At 41.2% G+C, this 22241-nt stretch overlaps 1 protein-coding gene across 1 annotated transcript in view; it reads left to right on the top strand.

Moving 5' to 3' along the window:
* LOC133664494 (ATP-binding cassette sub-family C member 4-like) overlaps positions 1 to 22241 on the top strand; it is a 112182-nt gene that overhangs the window by 53557 nt on the left and 36384 nt on the right. The window contains exons 21-24 of the mRNA XM_062069161.1: positions 17010 to 17160; positions 17751 to 17870; positions 20240 to 20350; positions 20432 to 20532. Coding sequence (XP_061925145.1) covers positions 17010 to 17160; positions 17751 to 17870; positions 20240 to 20350; positions 20432 to 20532 — 483 coding nt within the window. The remainder of the gene's footprint in view (positions 1 to 17009; positions 17161 to 17750; positions 17871 to 20239; positions 20351 to 20431; positions 20533 to 22241) is intronic.

Genomic DNA, 22241 nt, shown 5'->3' with positions numbered 1-22241 from the left:
CTTGGCTTTAAAAAATATATCAAACAGATGTGCCAGAGTCTTAAATACAACATAAACATTTTCAAATGTATCAGGAATTCGTTAACACTGGAGGCAGCTCAAACTTATTTTAATGCAATGATTATGTCTCGTTTTTTATTATTGTATAACATGTTGGTCCCAGGCAAGCAAAATGACACTAGACCAGGGGTCGGCAACCTTTACCACTCAAAGAGCCAATTTGACGAGTTTCACAAATTAAAGAAAACACTGGGAGCCACAAAACTCTTTTGAAAATTTGAAATGAAATTACACTGCATACAAAGCTTTTTTTGCTTTGTGCTATGTTTTAACTAGGGGTCTCAGACACACCCCCCGGCCTGCACCTTAATATGAAAATTTAATGTTAGGGCAGCCCGCGAGTTTTAAAAAGAATGGCGCTAAATAGCGTCATACTTGCCAACCCTCCCAATTTTTCCGGCAGACTCCCGCATGTCAGGGAGTGCTTTTAGCGCCTGCTTAACCAGCGTAACTGCTCGGCCACATGTTGAATGCAGCTCCTGCTTGCACACGTAAGTGACAGCAAGACATACTTGGTCAACAGCCACACAGCTTACACTGACGGTGGCCGTATAATACAACTTTAACACTGTTACGTTACAAATTTGCGCCACACTGTGAACCCACACCAAAAAAGAATGACAAACACATTTCTGGAGAACATCCGCACTGTAACACAACAAAACAAATACCCAGGATCCCATGCAGCCCTAATTCTTCCGGTCTACATTATACACCCCCGCTACCACCAAACCCCGCCCACCTCAACTGACGCACGGAGGGGGGGGGGGTTGATGTGTGGGGGGGTTAGGGTTGCATGGGATTCTGGGTATTTGTTGTGTTGTGTTTATGTTGTGTTACGGTGCGGATGTTCTTTGGTGTGGGTTCACAGTGTGGCGCATATTTGTAAAGTAACAGTGTTAAAGTTGTTTTATACGGGCACCGTCAGTGTAAGGTGTGTGGCTGTTGAGCAAGTATGCCTTGCTGTCTTCTACGTGTGCAAGTAAAAGCTACATACAACATGTGGCCGGGCTGGCACGCTGTTTGTACAGGCTATAGAGGTCAATAATTGCAGTGCCATTAGGGCACTCCCTTAATTTAGTTGTTTAAGTGAAAATCAGAGAATATTTGCCCAGGGAGATTTCTGGGAGAGGCACTGAGATCGTAAGTCTCCTGGGATAACCGGGAGGGTCGGCAAGTATGCAGCTGAGCCGCATCAGAGTGGTCAAAGAGCCGCATGCGGCTCCGGACCTGCGGGTTGCCGACCCCTGCACTAGACCATTGGAAACTTTGCACAAACAATATCTCAAAACACCACCATCACTGTTTAGTTCTCCAAAAATATAGACTGTTAAATTTAGCTAACATTCAAAGATTAGCAGCATCAATACGAATGGCCCATCGAATCCTAAATAAAACTGCACCAACGCCACTTAAGCACTTTTGTCCAGTTTACATCTGCTGTGACAACTAGAAACACAAGCCTCCACCAGGGGGCAGTGTGGCGTACCCAGATGTAAAACATCTTTCATACAATCAGCCTTTGCATATAGAGCGATAAAGGAATGGAACGACCTCACAACAAACTTGAAAAGTCTAACAGATTACTCTTCATTCACAATTGAAGTTAAAAAGTGGCTTTGGAGCAATCAAAGCAGCTCACACGGTCACTAAGGTGGGCACTATGATTGACACATCAACTTAATGTGTATTATATTCATCCATGAGAGCATTTTGTTGTAAACTGTGAAGTGTGTCTGGTAAAATCATGGTTGTTTTTACAAATGATGACAGATGTGAACAAGAGCATGTGTGGTTGTAATGTATATTAAGTATGTGTCAATGAAAGGGCATTTTATGACTTTTCTTAATTTGATTACATGATTTTTGTATCCCTTTAATTTAGGTAGCCAGGGACTGTGGATGGAAATTAGCTATGTAGCTATAATCTGGTACAGAACATATCTGTCTTTGAGCTTATTGTCTCTTCATTGTTCCTTCAAATACAGACTAATCTAAACTAAACCATACTTGTAATTAGTGAAGATTGTTTTAATGACATCTCTGACAAAAAGTGGCATCTTTGCTATAAAGTCTTCTGAAAAAAGTGCATGGTCCAGCGCTGCATCCGAAAAAAACGGATAACGGGAATTTTCCAAACCCAACCTGGAAAAGTGAAGTTTGAATTGATAAGACAGATTTCTTACCTAAGGTCCACATTTTTTGACTGTACAGTATGTGTTTGTACTCATGAAAGGCTGCAGACAAAAGTGAAAATGCAGCAAAACATGCACTCTCACGGTGTTGCCTATGCTATTATTTTTGTGGTGGCGTAGTATTACACCCCAAAGTTTGATACCATAAGATTGGATTGACTTGAAATCTCTCTCTCAGCTTAATGCGCTCTAGAAGAAACCAACAATATTAAGGCAATAGGGCAGTGGTTCTCAACTAGTTTGGTTGCAGGACACACTTTATTTGATGAAAAATTAGTCATCACTACACAGTGAAGTATTTCAAAAATGTATTCATAAATTCTTCATAATTTCAATGACTTAAGTTTACAGTCAATAACCCCAAATAAGCATCTCTTAAAATAAAAATAAAAAATATTATTGTAAACTTCTGGCTCCTGCTGAAAAATAAATAATGATCTGAAAATAATTCCTGTCCCTTCTTTCTATTAATTGAACTGCACTTAAATAAGTTTTGCACAATATTCAGATGTATTGAGATGCGAGCGTAAGAACGGCTCTCAAATGAACGACTCACAACCTGAATCGGTTCTCTTTGGAGATGTAACAATATCAAAATCTCACGGTACAATATTATCACGGTATTAATGTAGTGTATGTCAACAAAACAAAAAAAAAGTCTTAAAAAGGCCATAGTGTGTAAAATGAAGTGGCAGGAATGTTTACAATAAGCACTTACTGTAATTAAACATAATGCTAAAATGTTCTAATCATATTTTTTTTCTACAAACAAGTATTTTTAAGTTCAAATAATTCAGCAGAAACATCCACTGTGTCTCTTAACTTTTACTTTCTGAGATGTAGTGTCCTCTACAGTGGACATTTTTATATCAGTTTGGAAAATGCAGTTTCTCATAAAAGTTAAGTCACATTTGAACTTTTAATAATATAAATACCTAACAAATTGATGTTTAGCTTAGCTTGTTTTCGGGTGATGGTGGCTTATCAAGGAGCTTCGGTGTGCAGCCGGTGCTTTCCCTCGGCACGGTGCGCCTTGATGGCTATGAACGCTCGTGACAAAGGTGTCATGCTTTATTACGCCACAGTGGTTTGATTGATTGATTGAGACTTTTATTAGTAGGTTGCACAGTGAAGTACATATTCCGTACAATTGACCACTAAATGGTAACACCCGAATAAGTTTTTGTTAAAGAGGTTCATTTAGCCTACTAATGTGTATTTATAAATAGTTGATTTATATAGGCTAGTAAGGTAAAGTTTTGTACCTGACAAGTTTCGGCTACCTAAAGACTGTCAACAGGACGAGGGAGCCTACCAACTATCCCACACCTGGGACACAGTCCTGCAGGGCCGCCCCCGGCCGTTTGGTGGACATCCGGACGACAGGGGGCGCCCCGCCCTACCCCGACGCACACCAGGGGACACCGCCATCCCACCACCTCAGGTGGGATGGAACAATCCATATAACACGTCACAGATGACGTCACACTAACATCACGTGACACCTCTGAGGAAGGCTGCAGAAGCAAGGTAGCCGAAACTTGTCAGGTACAAAACTTTACCTTACTAGCCTATATAAATCAACTATTTATAAAAACGAATAAGTTTTTCAACTTGTTTAAGTCGGGGTCCACTTAAAATGATTCATGATACACATATATATACTAATCATATATACTAATCATCATAATACAGTCATCACACAAGATAATCACATTGAATTATTTACATTATTTACAATCAGGGGTGTGGAGGGGGGGGAGATATGGACATCAAGTAGTGTAGAGAGAGAGAGAGAGAGAGAGAGAGAGAGAGAGAGAGAGAGAGAGAGAGAAGAGAGAGAGAGAGAGAGAGAGAGAGAGAGAGAGAGAGAGGAGAGAGAGAGAGAGAGAGAGAGAGAGAGAGAGAGAGAGAGAGAGAGAGAGAGAGAGAGAGAGAGAGAGAGAGAGAGAGAGAGAGATCAGAAGGCATAAGAAAAAAGTATCTGCATTTGATTGTTTACATTTGATTATTAGCAATCCGGGGAGGGTGTTAGTTTAGGGTTGTAGCTGCCTGGAGGTGAACTTTTATTGCGGTTTTGAAGGAGGATAGAGATGCCCTTTCTTTTATACCTGTTGGGAGCGCATTCCACATTGATGTGGCATAGAAAGAGAATGAGTTAAGACCTTTGTTAGTTCGGAATCTGGGTTTAACGTGGTTAGTGGTTATATTTTTGCCAGGGTTTGTTTAATACGCATAACATTTTAACACATGAATACACATTTTGAAATGTAGTTCCTTGTTCCTTGGTTTCTGCGTTTAGTTTAAGATGCATATCTCAGCTGCATTCAGGCGCACCCCCCCGCGAACCCAAGAGGGACAAGCGGTAGAAAATGGATGGATGGATTATTTAAGATGCATTTTACCTAATACCCTTGATCACACCCTGGGAGGCGAGGGGAGCAGTGAGCAGCAGCGGTGGCCGCGCCCGGGAATCATTTTTGGTGATTTCACCCCCAATTCCAAACCTTGATGCTGAGTGTCAAGCAGGGAGGTAATGGGTCCCAATTTTTTAATAGTCTTTGGTATGACCCGGCCGCGGTTTGAACTCACAACCTACCGATCTCAGGGCGGACACTCTAACCACTCGGGCACTGAGTAGGTGTATTAGGTGTAGGAGTATTACGCTTGCTACACAACTATACAACAATGTTATGACATAACAGCAATGTTCTTATTTTGCTCAATACAACACTGGCATGGAAACAAGGGTTCAGAACAATCAGAGAGAGATTCAAGGCTGCAGAAAATGTTGGCTGTTGCATCAGCCATGTTATTCTTTACTTTCACTTGGATTTTCTCATGCACAGTTTCCAAGCTGATTCATTAGACCAGGGGTCACCAACGCGGTGCCCGCGGGCACCAGGTAGCCCGTAAGGACCAGATGAGTAGCCCGCTGGCCTGTTCTAAAAATAGCTCAAATAGCAGCACTTACCAGTGAGCTGCCTCTATTTTTTAAATTGTATTTATTTACTAGCAAGCTGGTCTCGCTTTGCCCGACATTTTTAATTGTAAGAGAGACAAAACTCAAATAGAATTTGAAAATCCAAGAAAATATTTGAAAGACTTGGTCTTCACTTGTTTAAATAAATTCATTAATTTGTTTACTATGCTTCTTATAACTTTCAGAAAGACAATTTTAGAGAAAAAATACAACCTTAAAAATGATTTTAGGATTTTTAAACACATATACCTTTTTACCTTTTAAATTCCTTCCTCTTCTTTCGGGACAATTTAAATCAATGTTCAAGTAAATTTATTTTTTTTATTGTAAAGAATAATAAATACATTTTAATTTAATTCTTCATTTTAGCTTCTGTTTTTTGGACGAAGAATATTTGTGAAATATTTCTTCAAACTTATTATGATTAAAATTCAAAAAAATTATTCCGGCAAATCTAGAAAATCTGTAGAATCAAATTTGAATCTTATTTCAAAGTCTTTTGAATTTATTTGAAAATTTTTGTTCTGGAAAATCTAGAAGAAATAATGATTGGTCTTTGTTAGAAATATAGCTTGGTCCAATTTGTTATATATTCTAACAAAGTGTAGATTGGATTTAAAACATGTCATCAAAATTCTAAAATTAATCTTAATCAGGAAAAATTACTAATGATGTTCCATAAATTATTTTTTTAATTTTTTCAAAAAGATTCGAATTAGCTAGTTTTTCTCTTCTTTTTTTCGGTTGAATTTTGAATTTTATAGAGTCGAAATTGAAGATAAACTATGTTTCAAAATTTAATTGTCATTTTTTTCGTGTTTTCTCCTCTTTTAAACCGTTCAATTAAGTGTAAATATCATTAATTATTAATAATAACATAGAGTTAAAGGTAAATTGAGCAAATTGGCTATTTCTGGCCATTTATTGAAGTGTGTATCAAACTGGTAGCCCTTCGCATTAATCACTACCCAAGAAGTAGCTCTTGCTTTCAAAAAGGTTGGTGACCCCTGCATTAGACAGTCGCTCCTTTGTTATAGTTTGACCAACCCTTCATTAGACAAACTTGGCAAAAATAATCAAAATTCAAGGATATTCCATTTTTGGTCGGTGTTGACATCTCAAGAAGTGTTCAAAATGCATAAAAGGCTCAACATAAAATAACAAAGGTGTATCGAACATACAACTGTAAATCCATGGTATCCAGGTGGTATACAAGGTCACTCATTAATACTCATCAATTAATCATTTGACGGTAGGAAGCTCCAAGTGTGATCCCACAATGCCTCAGTCCGGCACCTCAGCTGCTGTGACTCACACATGCAGTCCGGGGGGCCGTTGGATGGGCGTCCTTCAAGCCTGGGAACTTCCTTTTACACTGTCTCAGCCTTGCCCAAAAACCTTCCCATGTGTCAAAATGATGAATCCTGGGCTTTCTGTCTGCAGCGCTGTGTTCATTGCAGAAGGATTCACCAATCACCGCTCTCCCTTGTAGTTAAAAATGTGTTTTGTGTCGCGAGGAAGAGAAAAGAAGGGATGACTGAATGGCGGACACAAATGATTTATAGTTGGAGCATTGGACAGAGCACATTTCAAAGCCTTTCTCTTATTTCCAAGATGGGGTTGGAAATCAGCAGCTTGACTGAGCCCAAATAAGTGACTTCTTTTACCTTTTCACGGCACACAAAGGCCCTAATCCAAGGACTACTTGAGCCACCAATGTAGACCACCACAGAATGTGTCAGCCTCCCCTCATCACACAACAAAACACATTGACTGCAGCTTTATGAAGTGAAAACGGCCCAGAAGGACAAAATGTGAAGGAGGTGTCCACAGTCATTTCTCCCAAAGAAAGGCCGGCCGCATCTGTGCATTTAATGCCAAAATAAAGCCCAAAGACAGCAGAATGGATCGGGTCACCCCCAATTGTTCCAGAGCCAGAGTGGAACAGCCCTGTTTTGTTTCACTACCACTGACCCTTGCAGCTTATTGTGCCACCCTGTCACAGAAAAGTGTGGACTAGAAAAAAATTCCAGCAATGACAGAGGACTTCTTTTGAGGACTTTTCCTTTGCCGTGCTTTCCCCTCATTTCCTGTTTTGTTTGCACTTTTCCCAGTGGCGGGCATGGCGCACTGTCAGTAAATAACGGGAGGGATGCGAGAGGGGAGAATGAGAGCGCAGCGACTCGTCGTGTCTGGAGGAATGTTTAATTAAAGCCCAGTGTTTACTTTGTGCTATGCAACAAGAGCCCCTATCGCTGCCCCAAACAAATATGGTGATTAACTTCAATTTTCTGCATTTATTGTGACATCAAAGCGGTGATGCTATCGCAAAAGAAAATAAAGCAATTAAGGTCCGCCGGGATCTGAATGGACTTTACACACAGCAGTTGTGCTTGAATGAGTCAATCACATGCGTGCAGGAGCTTTCTTTTCCTCGCTAAAGAGCAATTAGCTCTAATTCTTTATTTGTATACAAGACCTTTTCTTCCATCTATCCACTTTTATGTGCGGGCGGGATGTGGCTTTGGGAGTTTTCGGTTCCTGTGTGGCTACACCAAGAGATATGGATGTGGTCCGAAAGGGTGAGGATGACTTATCACAGTCATCTGTGTGTAGTGGTGGGAGGGAGTCGCCGTGTTCCTGATGCTGACACGATAAGCCGAGGACCACGTAAAAATGGATCACATCAAACAGGGAGGCCATGGCGACAGCGAGCCCCCGGGAGGGGAGCAGGAGGAGCAAGGACTCCTATCTGATGCTTCCTGTTTCTCAATGTGTCTCCTTTGATGACCCCCGGTCTTCAGATAAGGCGGTCAGGCCCGGGCCCCGGTGACCCTCCAATTAGAATTGAAATGAACTAAGCAGTCAGGATGTGTGAGCGATGTCACAGCAGCGCAGCCTAAAGAACAGTGTAGGGAGAATTTTTGTTCACTTAATGTGTGTTGCCCTCAAGGAAAGGAGACAAGATAGCGCGCAGTAATGACCCGTGTGCCATCTCTGCAGTCTGGTAGCCTTCCATCAAGGCTCAGATTGAAACTTATGTAGTGTGAAATTCGCGGGATCGGATGTGCTCCGCAGTTCCCACTCCCTGCTTGATTGTGTGGGCTCCACTATGCCGGTGGTTGGACTGGTAATACCCTCTTATCTGACCTGCAAATGGAATTCGAGTAGCTTTTCATCATAAAAACACGCTGAAAGTGATCATGCTTTAATGTGTGCCTAAATGGTAGATAACGTCTTTAATTACGGTGCTGAAATAAACGTCTGGTTGAAGGTACAAGCTAATCTTGAGGTTTTTAGTTTTATCTCTCAGGGATGTGTCTAATTTCAGGGTGTGAGGTTATGCATTTATCCGATTTAATAGATGTATTGTTTCGTTTAGTCAAGTAAAAGCAACAATGGCAAACTTGCAAGCCAAAGGATGTGACTGCTCAGAAATGAGTCCTCAGCATACCATAACAATCCCCACATACACTATATTGCCAAAAGTATTTGGCCACCGATCCAAATGATGAGATAATGTGTCCTAATCACTTGGCCCGGTGTATAAAATCAGGCATGGAGACGGTTTTATCCGTTTTTGTTGAGAAGAATTGTTGTATATTCTTGGGTAGCAGATTATAGTTTGCTTTGTGTATAATTTTAGCTGTTTGCAAATTCACTATGCCGTGGAATTTCAGTATTTTTGATTCAACAAATAAAGGGTATGTATGTTCTCTAATTCCAACATTATGTATTATTCTAACTGATCTTTTTTGTGACACCGTTAATGAAGGAAGTGCACTCTTGTAGTTATTTCCCCATATTTCTGCACAATAACTCAGATATGGTAACACTAGTGAGCAGTAAAGAATATGGAGTGATTTTTGGTCTAGAATATGTTTTGCTTTATTCATTATTGACGTGTTTCTTGCTACTTTATGTTGTATATTTTTTACATGAGATTTCCAGTTCAATTTATCATCAATCATTATACCTAGAAATTTGGTTTCATTTACTCTTTCAATTTCTATTTCCGTCTATTTGTATTTGTGTTTGACTTTCTCTTCTACTGTTACCAAATAACATTATTTTAGTTTTACTGAAGTTTAAGGATAGTGTGTTTTTTGTCAAAAGTGAAGAAATGTTTAAGTATTGTAGGTTTTGAGTTTTGACTGAGCGCTTTAATATTTATGACTGGCACAGCTATTATAGACTTTAAGGTACTGATTGATCAGATCAGGAAATCCACTGACCAATTGCATCCATGATACTGCTCAGCCAATCAAATCTGTGCATTCCAGGCCCTAAATATGACGACTCTCGATCCTAGACTTTCGAGTCAACTTTTTTGATACAGATAGCTTTCTGCTTCTCAATACTGATACTGATAACCTATTTAAATCTTTTATTTTTTTATTTTTAAATATTTAGATTTAACTAGTTTGTATCCACCTGGAGGTAAGAAAAGACTCAAACAGGTGAATTTGAGAAAGTACTGTAGATTTTTCCTGACAAAAGCCAGTACCTTAATGATGGTAAAGGGATGGTCGTTCAGCGCCATCATTTCCATCATGAAATCACGGATCACTTTTGCCCTCAAGTCGTCTCTTTTCAAACGCTGCGGCGATAGGAAAAAGCCACGGGCCTTTCTTTGCGGCTGGCTTTGGGGCAGTTTCTTCCGAAGGCTTCCAAAACACCGTCGTAGCAATGCTGTCGTTACATGTGACTTTTGAAGCTCCATGTTTTATTATTTCTCGCAGAATGTTAGCAAACATTTGGTGCGAATAGCTAGCATGCAAAAAGTCTAACTCTGAAACAGTGAAGAACTATCACACGGTTGACGCCAAGTCTGGCTCAAGGGAAGTTTTCTTTTTCAAGCAGGGCACAAGGGAAGAAAATAGCACTTGATTTGCACACTCAAACCAGTGTTTTTCAACCTTTTTTGAGCCAAGGCACATTTTTTGCGTTGAAAAAATCTGAAGGCACACCACCAGCGGAAATCATTAAAAAACTAAACTCAGTTGAGTAAAAAGTCGTCGCAATTGTTGGCTATGACTTTAAACCATAACCAACCATGCATCAATATAGCTCTTGTCTCAAAGTAGGTGTACTGTCACGACCTGTCACATCATGGCGTGACTTATTTAGAGTTTTTGCTGTTTTCCTGTGTGTAGTGTTTTAGTTCTTGTCTTGCGCTCCTATTTTGGTGGCTTTTTCTCTTTTTTTTGGTATTTTCCTATAGCAGTTTCATGTCTTCCTTTGAGCGATATTTCCCGCATCTACTCTGTTTTAGCAATCAAGAATATTTCAGTTGTTTTTATCCTTCTTTGTGGGGACATTTTTGATTGTCATGTCATGTTCGGATGTACATTGTGGACGTCGTCTTTGCTCCACAGTAAGTCTTTGCTGTTGTCCAGCGTTCTGTTTTTGTTTACTTTGTAGCCAGTTCAGTTTTTGTTTCGTTCTGCATAGCCTTCCCTAAGATTCAATGCCTTTTCTTAGGGGTACTTACCTTTTGTTTATTTTTGGTTTAAGCATAGACGTCTTTTTACCTGCAGGCTGCGTCCCGTTGTTTCCGACATCTACAAAGCAATTAGCTACCGGCTGCCACCTACTGATATGGAAGAGTATTACACGGTTACTCTGCCGAGCTCTAGACAGCACCGACACTCAACAACAACACATCATTTGCAGACTATAATTACTGGTTTGCAAAAAACATTTTTAACCCAAATAGGTGAAATTAGATCATCTCCCACGGAACACCAGACTGTATCTCACGGCACATTAGTATTAGTGTGGCACAGTGGTTGAAAAACACTGCTCTTTTATGGATTATCGGAGCTATTTTTTTTATGTTATTGGATTAATTGATGTGATGTCATAATTACTCATTTTGGTCTAATAATTATCGCACACCTCTTTTAAATACAGAGATAATAAAGAGAAGCAAAGCGATTGACACGGAAGACCAATTTTTTTTAAAGACCAGGAAGTGGTCAACAATTAAGAAGAGCGCTATGTCCCCGCTTGCTACTCCCGCCATCCCAAGCCCTGCCCACCAATCATGGTGGTGGAGTGGCGACAAGACAGAGATGAGCCGGGGACAACAACATAAAAACATATGGTGCTCTGTAAAAATAGTAAAGCGGAAAGCAAAGTAGACCTTTCAAGCCATAATGGACTGACTCATTTCTGTTAATTCTTTTCTCCGAAAGGACAAAATCACTGTATTTTTTTTCATAATGAGTCCGGACCTTAGCGTGAGGAAATTTTTTTGTTCTGGACCTATTCGAATTTAAGTACAATACCCCTGCCCAAGATGTTTTTTGTTCATCACAGACTTTGTTTACAATCTCAGTAGGAACTGAAAATCAATGTTGCATTTAAGGATAACTGAAGTTAATGTAATAGGTTTCCTAATTACCTTGAAGTTCTCTGGCACAGCACTGTTTTAGGTGTTGTTAGATGATAAATAATGATAAATGGGTTATACTTGTATAGCGCTTTTCTACCTTCAAGGTACTCAAAGCGCTTTGACAGTATTTCCACATTCACCCATTCACACACACATTCACACACTGATGGCGGGAGCTGCCATGCAAGGCGCTAACCAGCAGCCATCAGAGGCAAAGGGTGAAGTGTCTTGCCCAAGGACACAACGGACGTGACTAGGAAGGTAGAAGGTGGGAATTGAACCCCAGTAACCAGCAACACTCCGATTGCTGGCACAGCCACTCTACCAACTTCGCCACGCCGTCCAGTGTCCAGATCAGTGTTTTTCAACCACTGTGCTAGTGTGCCGTGAGATACAGTCTGGTGTGCCGTGAGAGAATATGTAATTTTAGGGGACGGCGTGGCGAAGTGGGTAGAGTGGCCGTGTCAGCAATCGGAGGGTTGCTGGTTACTGGGGTTCAATCCCCACCTTCTACCATCCTAGTCACGTCCATTGTGTCCTTGGGCAAGACACTTCACCCTTGCTCCTGATGGGTGCTGGTTAGCGCCTTGCATGGCAGCTCCCACCATCAGTGTGTGAATGTGTGTGTGTGAATGGGTGAATGTGGAAATACTGTCTAAGCGCTTTGAGTACCTTGAAGGTAGAAAAGCGCTATACAAGTATAACCCATTTACCTATTTGGGTTGAAAATATTTTTTGCAAACCAGTAATAATAATCTGCTAATGTGCCGTTGGTGAGTGTCAGCGCTGTCTAGAGCTCGGCAGAGTAACCATGTAATACTCTTCCATATCAGTAGGTGGCAGCAGGTATCTAATTGCTTTGTAGATGTCAGGAACATGGTTTGTCGTGATCACAATATGCAGACGACAGTGTGCAGGTAAAAAGGTGTCTAATGCTTAAACCAAAAATAAACAAGGCGAGTGTCGCTAGGAAAAAGCATTGAAAAAAACTCTTGTGGATGTACTACCAGTCTGTGGTTGCCAGTGTTCTGTTCTACATCGTAGTGTGCTGGGGGGGGGGGCAGTACATCTAAGAAGGACAGCTACAGACTGGAGAAACTGATCAGGCGGGCCGGCTCTACGATCGGAATAAAACTGGACTCACGGGTGACGGTGGCAGAGAAGAGGACTGTGGAAAAACTAGTGAGCATCCTGGATGATGCCAGTCAACCTCTGCATACTGTTATCAGTAGCCAGAGGAGCCTGTTGAGTGCTAGACTGCTTCATCCCAAGTGCAGGACTAATAGACTCAAAAACTATTTTGTCCCACACGCCAGCAGACTGTACAACTCCACTCTGGGGAGGACGGGGGTACTAGGATGACAATGGATGCAAAACAATAACATAAACCCCCATTATTATTTACTTTTTAAATTATATCTCAATTCTGTACACTGCTGCTGGAATTTAAATTTTGCGGCGGGAATTGTACAATTATCTGAAGCTTAGGGAAGGCTATGCAAAACGAAACTAATGCAAAGTAAACAAAAATGTCACATCCGTACATGACATGACAATCAACAATGTCCCCATAAAGAAGGATAGCGACAACTTAAATAGCCTTGATTGTGAAAACAAAGCAGGTGCGGGGAATAGCGCTCAAGGAAGACATGAAACTGCAACAGGAAAATACCAACAAAACAGTAAAAGCCCCCAAAATAGGAGCGCAAGACAAGAACTAAAACACTACACACAGGAAGACACCAAAAAACTCCAAATAAGTCATGGCGTGATATGACAGGTGGTGACAGTACACCTACTTTGAGGCAAGAGCTATAGCAGGGGTCGGCAACCCGCGGCTCCGGAGCCGCATGCGGCTCCTTGACCACTCTGATGCGGCTCAGCTACATACATGCCGACCCCCCCGATTTTCCCAGGAGATTTATGGATCTCAGTGTCTCTCATAGATTACTCCCAGGGAAAAAATAATCCTATTTACACTCTAATTACTAAATAAAGGGCGTGCCCTAATTGCACTGCAGTAATTGTCCTCTATAGCATTTACATACAGCGTGCCAGTCCAGCCACATGTTGCATGTTGTTATTACTTGCACACACAGGAGACAGCAAAGCATACTTACTCATCAGCCACACAGCTTACACTGACGGTAGCCGTATCAAACAACTTTAACATTGTTACGTTACAAATATGCGCCACACTGTGAACCCACACCAAAAAAGAATGAAAAACACATTTCTGGAGAACATCCCACCGTAACACAACATAAACACAACACAACCATTACCCAGAATCCCATGCAGCCCTAACTCTTCCGGTCTACATTATACACCCCCGCTACCACCAAATCCCCCCACACATCAACCCCCCCCCCCCCCTCTCCGTGCGTTGGTTGAGCGGAAGAGTTAGGGCTGCATGGGATTCTGGGTATTGGTACCGTCAGTGTAAGATGTGTGGCTGCTGAGGTAGTACGCCTTGCTGTCACTTACGTGAGCAAGCTGAAATTGCATTCTACGTGTGGTCGAGCAGGTACACTGTCAGGGCAGACTGTAGAGGGCGCCAAATGCAGTGTCATCACGCTCTGATATTCGGGAGTCTCCCAGGAAAAATGAGAGGGTTGGCAAGTATGACGCTATCAAGCGCCATTCATTCAAAACTCGCGGGCTGCACTAACATCAAATTTCCACATTAAAGTGCGTGCCGGTGCGTGTGTCGGAGACCCCTGGTTAACATAGCACAAAGCATTTAAGCTTTGTATGCGGTGTTTTTCATTTTAAATTTAAACATTTTTTTTGTGGCTCCCATTACTTTAATTTGTGAAACTTGCCAAAATGGCTCTTTGAGTGGTAAAGGTTGCCGACCCCTGAGCTATAGTGATGCATGCTTGGGTATGGTTTGAAGTCCATCCATCCATCCATCCATTTTCTACCGCTTGTCCCTTTTTGGGGTCGCGGGGGGTGCTGGAGCCTATCTCAGCTGCATTCGGCCGGAAGGCGGGGTACACTCTGGACAAGTTGCCACCTCATCACAGGGCCAACACAGATAGACAGACAACATTCACACTCACATTCACACACTAGGGCCAATTTAGTGTTGCCAATCAACCTATCCCCAGGTGCATGTCTTTGGCGGTGGGAGGAAGCCGGAGCACCCAGAGGGAACCCACGCAGTCACGGGGAGAACATGCAAACTCCACACAGAAATATCCCGAGCCCGGGATTGAACTCAGGATTACTCAGGACCTTCGCATTGTGAGGCACATGCACTAACCCCTCTGCCACCGTGCTGCCCTGGTTTGAAGTCATATCCAACAATTGCGAGAACAACTTTTTATTGTCAATATGGACTGCTGAGTTTCATTTTTTAATGTTTTCTGCTGGTGGTGTGCCTCGGAATTTTTTTCTATGAAAATTTTTTTTGTCTTTGCTCAAAAAAGGTTGAAAAACACTGTTAGATAACAATAGATATGATTGAAGTACAATAAAGTACAATTCTGCCACTCGTTAAAAAAACAAATATTTTAGAACATTAGGCGAAAAGTAGGTCCCTGTCAGAGTGACGCTAACAAGAGAGTGCAGGCGTTGGTGTCAGAGCCATGCACTGAACTGATGAGTCATTGTGTTGATGTACAGTATGTGTGCGTTTGCTTGTGATGCATCACACAGCTACAGTGTAGTTGCCAGAGTCACTGCGGTCTGGCTTTTTGCCTGACACCTCCACTTAAGAGACCAGAGGTGTTGAAGGCTCAACCCGGGGGATGCCATGTGCTAAATTCTCACCTGCTTCCAAGTGAGAATTACCACTTCCGTGAGTCACCCACTGTAACCGGCTGCTACCTTGTTTTACGACCGCGGCGTGCAGACAAGTGAAAAGTTTCTCATATTTGCTCTAGGGCTGGGCGATATGGCCGTTTATTATTGGGGCGGCATAGCTTGGTTGGTAGAGTGGCAGTACCATCAACTTGAGGGTTCCAGGTTCGATTCCCGCTTCCGCCATCCTAGTCACTGCCGTTGTGTCCTTGGGCAAGACACTTTACCCACCTGCTCCCAGTGCCACTCTCACTGGTTTAAATGTAACCTAGATATTGGGTTTCACTATGTAAAGCGGTTTGAGTCACTAGTGAAAAACGCTATATAAATATAATTCACTTCACTTCACTAATATCTCGATATTTTTAGCCCATGTCACGATACTCGATATATATCTCAATATTTTGCCGTAGCCTTGAATTAACACTTAATGCATATAATCACACCAGTATGATGATTCTGTGTGTCTACATTAAAACATTCTTCTTCATACTGTATTAATATATGCTCATTTTGAACTTTTGTGCAGAGAGGGAAATCACAACTAAGTCAATTTACCAAAACTGTATTTATTAAACAGTTATTAAGCAGTGGCATAAACATTCATGTCATTTCAAAACAGAAAGTGCAAGATTGTCAGACATTTTAAAACAAGTTATTCACTTTTGTGCATGATGTCACTAAGATGACATCAAAACAACACTAAATTAAAGTGCACTTTTTGTACAGAACGCCACTACAATAGTTTAAAACTAATAAAGTGCACTTTGTGCATGATGTCACACAAGATATTTCAAAAACTGTAAAATAAAAAATTAGCTGCATAATAGGAAATCAAATTGTGTATGTGGTAGGTTACTGCGGACGTTATCTCGTGTTTTTGACTATTTTTGTCATGCAGTGTTGATGTGGAAATGGAAGACGCCAGGCTCAATTGGGTCAGTGCTGGTTGCTTCCACATTTTGTGGGTGTGGCAGCGGCCGGAGATGTTGACATGCGGGGTTTCAAGCACTCCTATTCTCTAGCGGGTGACTTTTCAAATGATGCTACAAATTAGTAGTGCTGCTACTTTTTGTAGCAACGCTTTTGCCGCATACTTGACATATTACGGTTGTCTGTTCAACATCTTCCCGCTTGAAGCCAAACCACCGCCAGTCGATGGACGCCGTGCTGTTTTTCTTGGGAATTAATTCTTCTTCCTCCATTTGTTACCAGATTCGCATCTTTCTCTCGTATTACCAATCGCACCGCTCCGCTTGCACCACCTGCCACCGCTAACGTTACCCATGCCGCTACCTCTCTGCTCCACGAGGGCGTATGCGTGACAGTATGTGACGTATGTAAGAAGGTGCGCTTGTTTTATCTCTCTGTGAGAAGGAAAGACAAGAAAGAGTGAGAAGCCTGTAGTGTAATGCCTGCAGCTAAAAGCAACTGCATGAGAACGTATACTCGAATACTCATGAAATAGTCATTTTCTACATCGCGCAGAGACAAACCGAGTATATTCTATATATCGCCCAGCCCTAAATTGCTCTTTAAAACTGCTGTTTGCTTGTCTTCTCAGGTGTTCCTGCAGGTCTTTGGAGTGATTTTAGTGTCCTCCATAATCATCCCCTGGATCCTCATCCCATTTGTCCCTCTCTTCTCCGTTATCCTGTGTCTGCGGCGCTACTTCCTCCAGACCTCCAGGGACATCAAGCGCCTGGAGGCTACCAGTAAATTTTTTTTTGTGTGGGGGCGTAGGCATGTCCATTGGTAGCTGTAGACAAAAGGCGCACCACAGGAATGCTAATAGACCATTGAGAGGCTCCATGGTCATTAGCATAAAGGCTAAAGGTGGCGCTGGCCTATGACTCGGCCACACGCAATTTCCTCAAGAGACTGGAGTTCATGACATCACGTACAATGGGGAAAATGCCAAGTGGGCATGACTAGGTTTTCAGTTCACCTATTTTGAATGTGAGCCCAAAGGCCTAAGATGCACACTAGCCAATAGGTTCTGTCATCTTCAAGAATAAAGGTTCTGTTAAAACCCTCAGCGGAAACATTTAGGCTTTGTGAGCCTGACAAATGGAAACAAAAGAGCGTTGAATTGCAACATTTCCATAAAACGGTTTAATATAGAAGTTGTGATTATTACAAGCTAACATTTTGTCTTTGCTTGGCTGAGCTCTATAGAAACACTCCAACATTGAATAGTCTGTTCAGTATTTAAATGAAGGTGCAGCGGGGTGGCAGTGCAGACGGAGCATTTTCTAATTTGTTTGAATAGCTAACTGAGCGTATTTGTTTATTCCCCCCGCAGCTCGGAGTCCCGTCTTCTCCCACCTTTCTTCTTCTCTTCAAGGCCTCAGCACCATACGAGCATTTAAGGTTCAGGAATGGTTTCAGCAGATGTTCGATGACTATCAAGACCTTCACTCAGGTCAGGAGACCTTGATATCGCTCCACTATTAAGTCTGATGTAAAATTTTATTGGCTACACAAGCACAATTGAATAAGATCCAATACCATGACTATCAAAATACAGGATAGTAAAGCTCAGTTTTTATTGACACCAAGGTTTTCCCCAGCTTGCCAATATACTTGTGGCGGTGGCCACCATATAATTTGCATAATCTATGATGATGCATATATTTTCTTTAAAAAATACTAAAGAAAATGTACATACATTTAAAAACAAATATGTGTTATTAGTAATTAACATATATTTTTTCTGAAATTATTTTGCTAAATTTTTCAATTGTTGCTGCATAGTGTAGAATGTAACACAGACAGTATACCAGCGGTGGCTGCTGGTCTTTCAAGTTAGGGAAGCTCATTTTCATCTACTCTCTACACACGAATACAGTTTCTAATGACAGATAAAAGGTGCTAGATTTTAAAAATAAAACGTCGCTTACAGGATTGTAAAATTCTCCATATCAACACGTAACAATGGAATGAAACTTGAAAAATGCTCTGGCAGTGGTATTATATTTCAAGATCGCTGATTCGCTCATTTTGCTGTCAATCAAAAAGGGATTCAGCCTCAGACAGATCATCCAATTAATAATAATAATAATAAAAATTGAATTTATTTGTAAAAGCACTTTACATTGAACAACCAACCTCAAAGTGCTACAGTGCATTTAAAAAACAGCAATGCTAGAACCACAAATAGCTGCTCCCAACAAGTAAAATAAATAGTAAAAAAAAAACAACTAGAATAGCCTAATAGCTAGAACTAGCACACATAAATCTAAAAAAAAGGCTTTTTTAAAAGGGTTTTCAAGCCTTTTTTAAAAGCATCCACAGTCTGGTGCCCTCAGGTGGTCAGGGAGAGTGTTCCACAGACTGGGAGGGGCGGAGCAGAAAGCCCGGTCTCCCATAGTTCGGAGCTTTGTCCTTGGAGGTTGGAGGAAAAATATTATAAATAATTATAATGCGGACCGAGCTCACTTTCCGTTAACTTCTATAGACGCTCGGCGTCCGTTGACTCCCAAAGCTGAGCATTTATCAATGAATGTCTAGTTTGGCTGCAGTGGAACAACTCCCTTATGTTTCCCCATTGAAGTCAATGAACGCTCAACTTCAACACTGTTGAAAGCACTGTGACGTTACCACAACCAATGAGAAGAAAATTGCGTTAGCTGTCACAAAAGTAGCTGATTCTGAACAAAAGTTGAACGCATTCTAGCGCATATTTGTAGTAAATGAAATGTAAACACAAAATTATGTATTTGACCAGTTATTTTTTTGAGGCTTTTGACAAAGGTGAGGCCTTTTCTGCAAAGGACAGACCTTGAAAAAGCCATTCATGCTCTCATCGTCTCTAGACTGGACTACTGCAATTCTCTCTATAGTGGACTAAATCAGTCACTCCTCCGCAAGCTCCAGTTAGTACAAAATGCAGCTGCTCGCCTCCTCACTCATGCTCCAAAACATGCCCATATTACCCCTGTTCTCTTTGCTCTCCATTGACTCACAGTATGTTTTAGAATACATTTTAAAATCCTTTTTGATTTTAAGGCCATCAATGGTCTGGCCTCAGCATACATGGCTGATATTTTAACTGTTCGCCGCCCACCAAGGAATCTGCGCTCACCTTTACACACATCTTTGGAAGTATCAAGGACTCGAATTAAAAAATGGGGTGATCGTTCTTTTTCTGCATCTGCACCCGAGGTATGGAACTCCCTTCCACCTGAGTTGGGAGCCATCAGAGAGCTAGAAGCTTTTAAATCTCAACTAAAAACATCCATCCATCCATTTTCTACAGCTTATTCCCTTCGGGGTCGCGGGGGGCGCTGGAGCCTATCTCAGCTACAATCGGGCGGGAGGCGGGGTACACCCTGGACAAGTCGCCATCTCTTTGCAGAAAACATATTTGTTTATTTAACACTGCTTCATTTTCTATGCCCCATTCAGTTAATGATAACTACTGGTTCAATGTTAGGCTTAGGTTTTAGCAGATTTTCAGTATTTTTCCTACATACAGCATTTGGTGACCTCAAACAACACGGCTATGGATTGATTCCCACTGGTTTTCGCCTTTTGAAGGGTACTGGAAAAACTGGAAAATTGATCTTGAAAGTCCTTAAAAAGTGCTTGAATTTGGCCATGGGAAAAGTGTACGCGAACCCTGTGTGTCCTATCAGGTTTGCACCTGTTTTAGTATACGCAAACCTTTAGTAAATCAGGTCCGAAATCTTCATTGTGAATAGCAGTTAGCAAAATGCAGAATCTTAATACCTTCATGACAATATTGTTACAGCTCTTGTATTTGACTCATTGTCATGTGTTTTCTAACAGAGGCTTGGATCCTGTTCCTGACCACCTCGCGCTGGTTAGCTATACGCCTCGACGGGATCTGTTCTATTTTCGTGGCAGTTACTGCTTTCGGATGTCTCTACTTCAGGGAAGGTACTGTACGGGCCTCTTATGGTAATGTGACACATTTTGACACAACGTTGGGTAGTCTGATCATGTGTTCCTTCATTGCAGTATTGGACCCTGGTGCAGTGGGCCTGGCTCTGTCCTATGCGGTGACACTGACCGGCATGTTTCAGTGGGGCGTTAGACAGAGTGCGGAGATTGAGAATATGGTGCGGAAACTTTTAAATGGAATCTTATATGAACAAAAGTATCACTTAGATAAACATTGAAAGACAAGTCTTTTAAATCAGTGTTTTTCAACCACTGTGCCGTGGCACACTAGTGTGTCGTGACATACAGTCTGGTGTGCCGTGGGAGATGATCTAATTTCACCTATTTGGGTTAAAAATATTTTTTGCAAACCAGTAATTATAGTCTGCAAATGATTTGTTGTTGTTCAGTGTCTGTACTGTCTAGAGCTCGGCAGAGTAACCGTGTAAAACTCTTCCATATCAGTAGGTGGCAGCCGGTAGCTAATTGCTTTGTAGATGTCAGAAACAGCGGGAGGCAGTGTGCAGGTAAAAATGTAACTAATGCTTAAACCAAAAATAAACAAAAGGTGAGTGGCCTTAAGAAAAGGCATTGAAGCTTAGGGAAGGCTATGCAGAATGAAACTAAAACTGAACTGGCTCCAAAGTAAACAAAAACAGAATGCTGGACGACAGCAAAGACTTACTGTGGAGCAAAGACGCCGTCCACAATGTACATCCGAACATTACATGACAATCAACAATGTCCCCACAAAGAAGGATAAAAACAACTGAAATATTCTTGATTGCTAAAACAAAGTATATGCGGGAAAATATCGCTCAAAGGAAGACATGAAACTGCTACAGGAAAATACCAAAAAAAGAGGAAAATCCACCAAAATAGGAGCGCAAGACAAGAACTAAAACACTACACACAGGAAACCAGCAAAAAACTCCAAATAAGTCATGACGTGATGTGACATGTCGTGACAGTACACCTACTTTGAGACAAGAGCTATAGTGATGCATGGTTGGTTATGGTTTAAAGTCATATCCAACAATTGCGACAACGACTTTACTGTCAACTGAGTTTCGTTTTTTAATGATTTCTGCTGGTGGTGTGCCTCCGGATTTTTTCAACGCAAAAAATGTGCCTTGGCTCAAAAAAGGTTGAAAAACACTGCTTTAAATAGTAAATGCTGTGTAGCCGTGGGTGTTTATTTACCTAAGTAAGTGAAGTTAAATTGAAAGCAGGCATTAAGTGGAGAGAGGCTGTTATTTCAGAAATTTGAAAATGCATTATTAAGAGTACAAACACATTTTTTAAGTTGAATCATGGGTTGGAGGGTATGAGAAGGTGGCAAGGAAAACATCACTCTCCTAGAACAAATGGTCATTCAGTAATGTACACAGTTCAATACTGCACAACAACACAACAGAGAAGAACAGAACACATTTTGTAATAGCAGTAACACTGCTCAGCCAGCATTACTACCGCGGATGCGTTCTAGGCCTAGACCACAGGTGTAAAACTCAAGGCCTGGGGGCCAGATCTGGCCCGTATGTGGCCAGCGAAAGCCTGGAAAAATGTGTGTTAATAAAATACTTCTTTTTTTTTTACTAAATGCAAATAATTATTTCGGTTTTGACAGGAAAAAATGTGTATCTTCTAAACGTTATTATCTAATCATGCCAAATATTACATTATTATGTAGTGTATTACAAAAATATGTTAGTAAAAATGAAAAAAATCAGGTGCATAGGCAATGTTGTAATAATATGAGATGATTACTGGTACACATTTATATCAATGCTGTCAAATGATATATATATATATTGTTTTAATCAGATCAATTTGAATTTTGATTAATCACAGGTTATTGCCCGTATTCATAATTTTAATACATTTG

Source organism: Entelurus aequoreus, linkage group LG14 (assembly GCF_033978785.1).
Source record: "Entelurus aequoreus isolate RoL-2023_Sb linkage group LG14, RoL_Eaeq_v1.1, whole genome shotgun sequence".
Lineage (NCBI taxonomy): Eukaryota > Metazoa > Chordata > Actinopteri > Syngnathiformes > Syngnathidae > Entelurus > Entelurus aequoreus.
The sequence above is the reverse complement of the archived record's forward strand: the minus strand, read 5'-3'. Positions and strand labels throughout refer to the sequence as shown.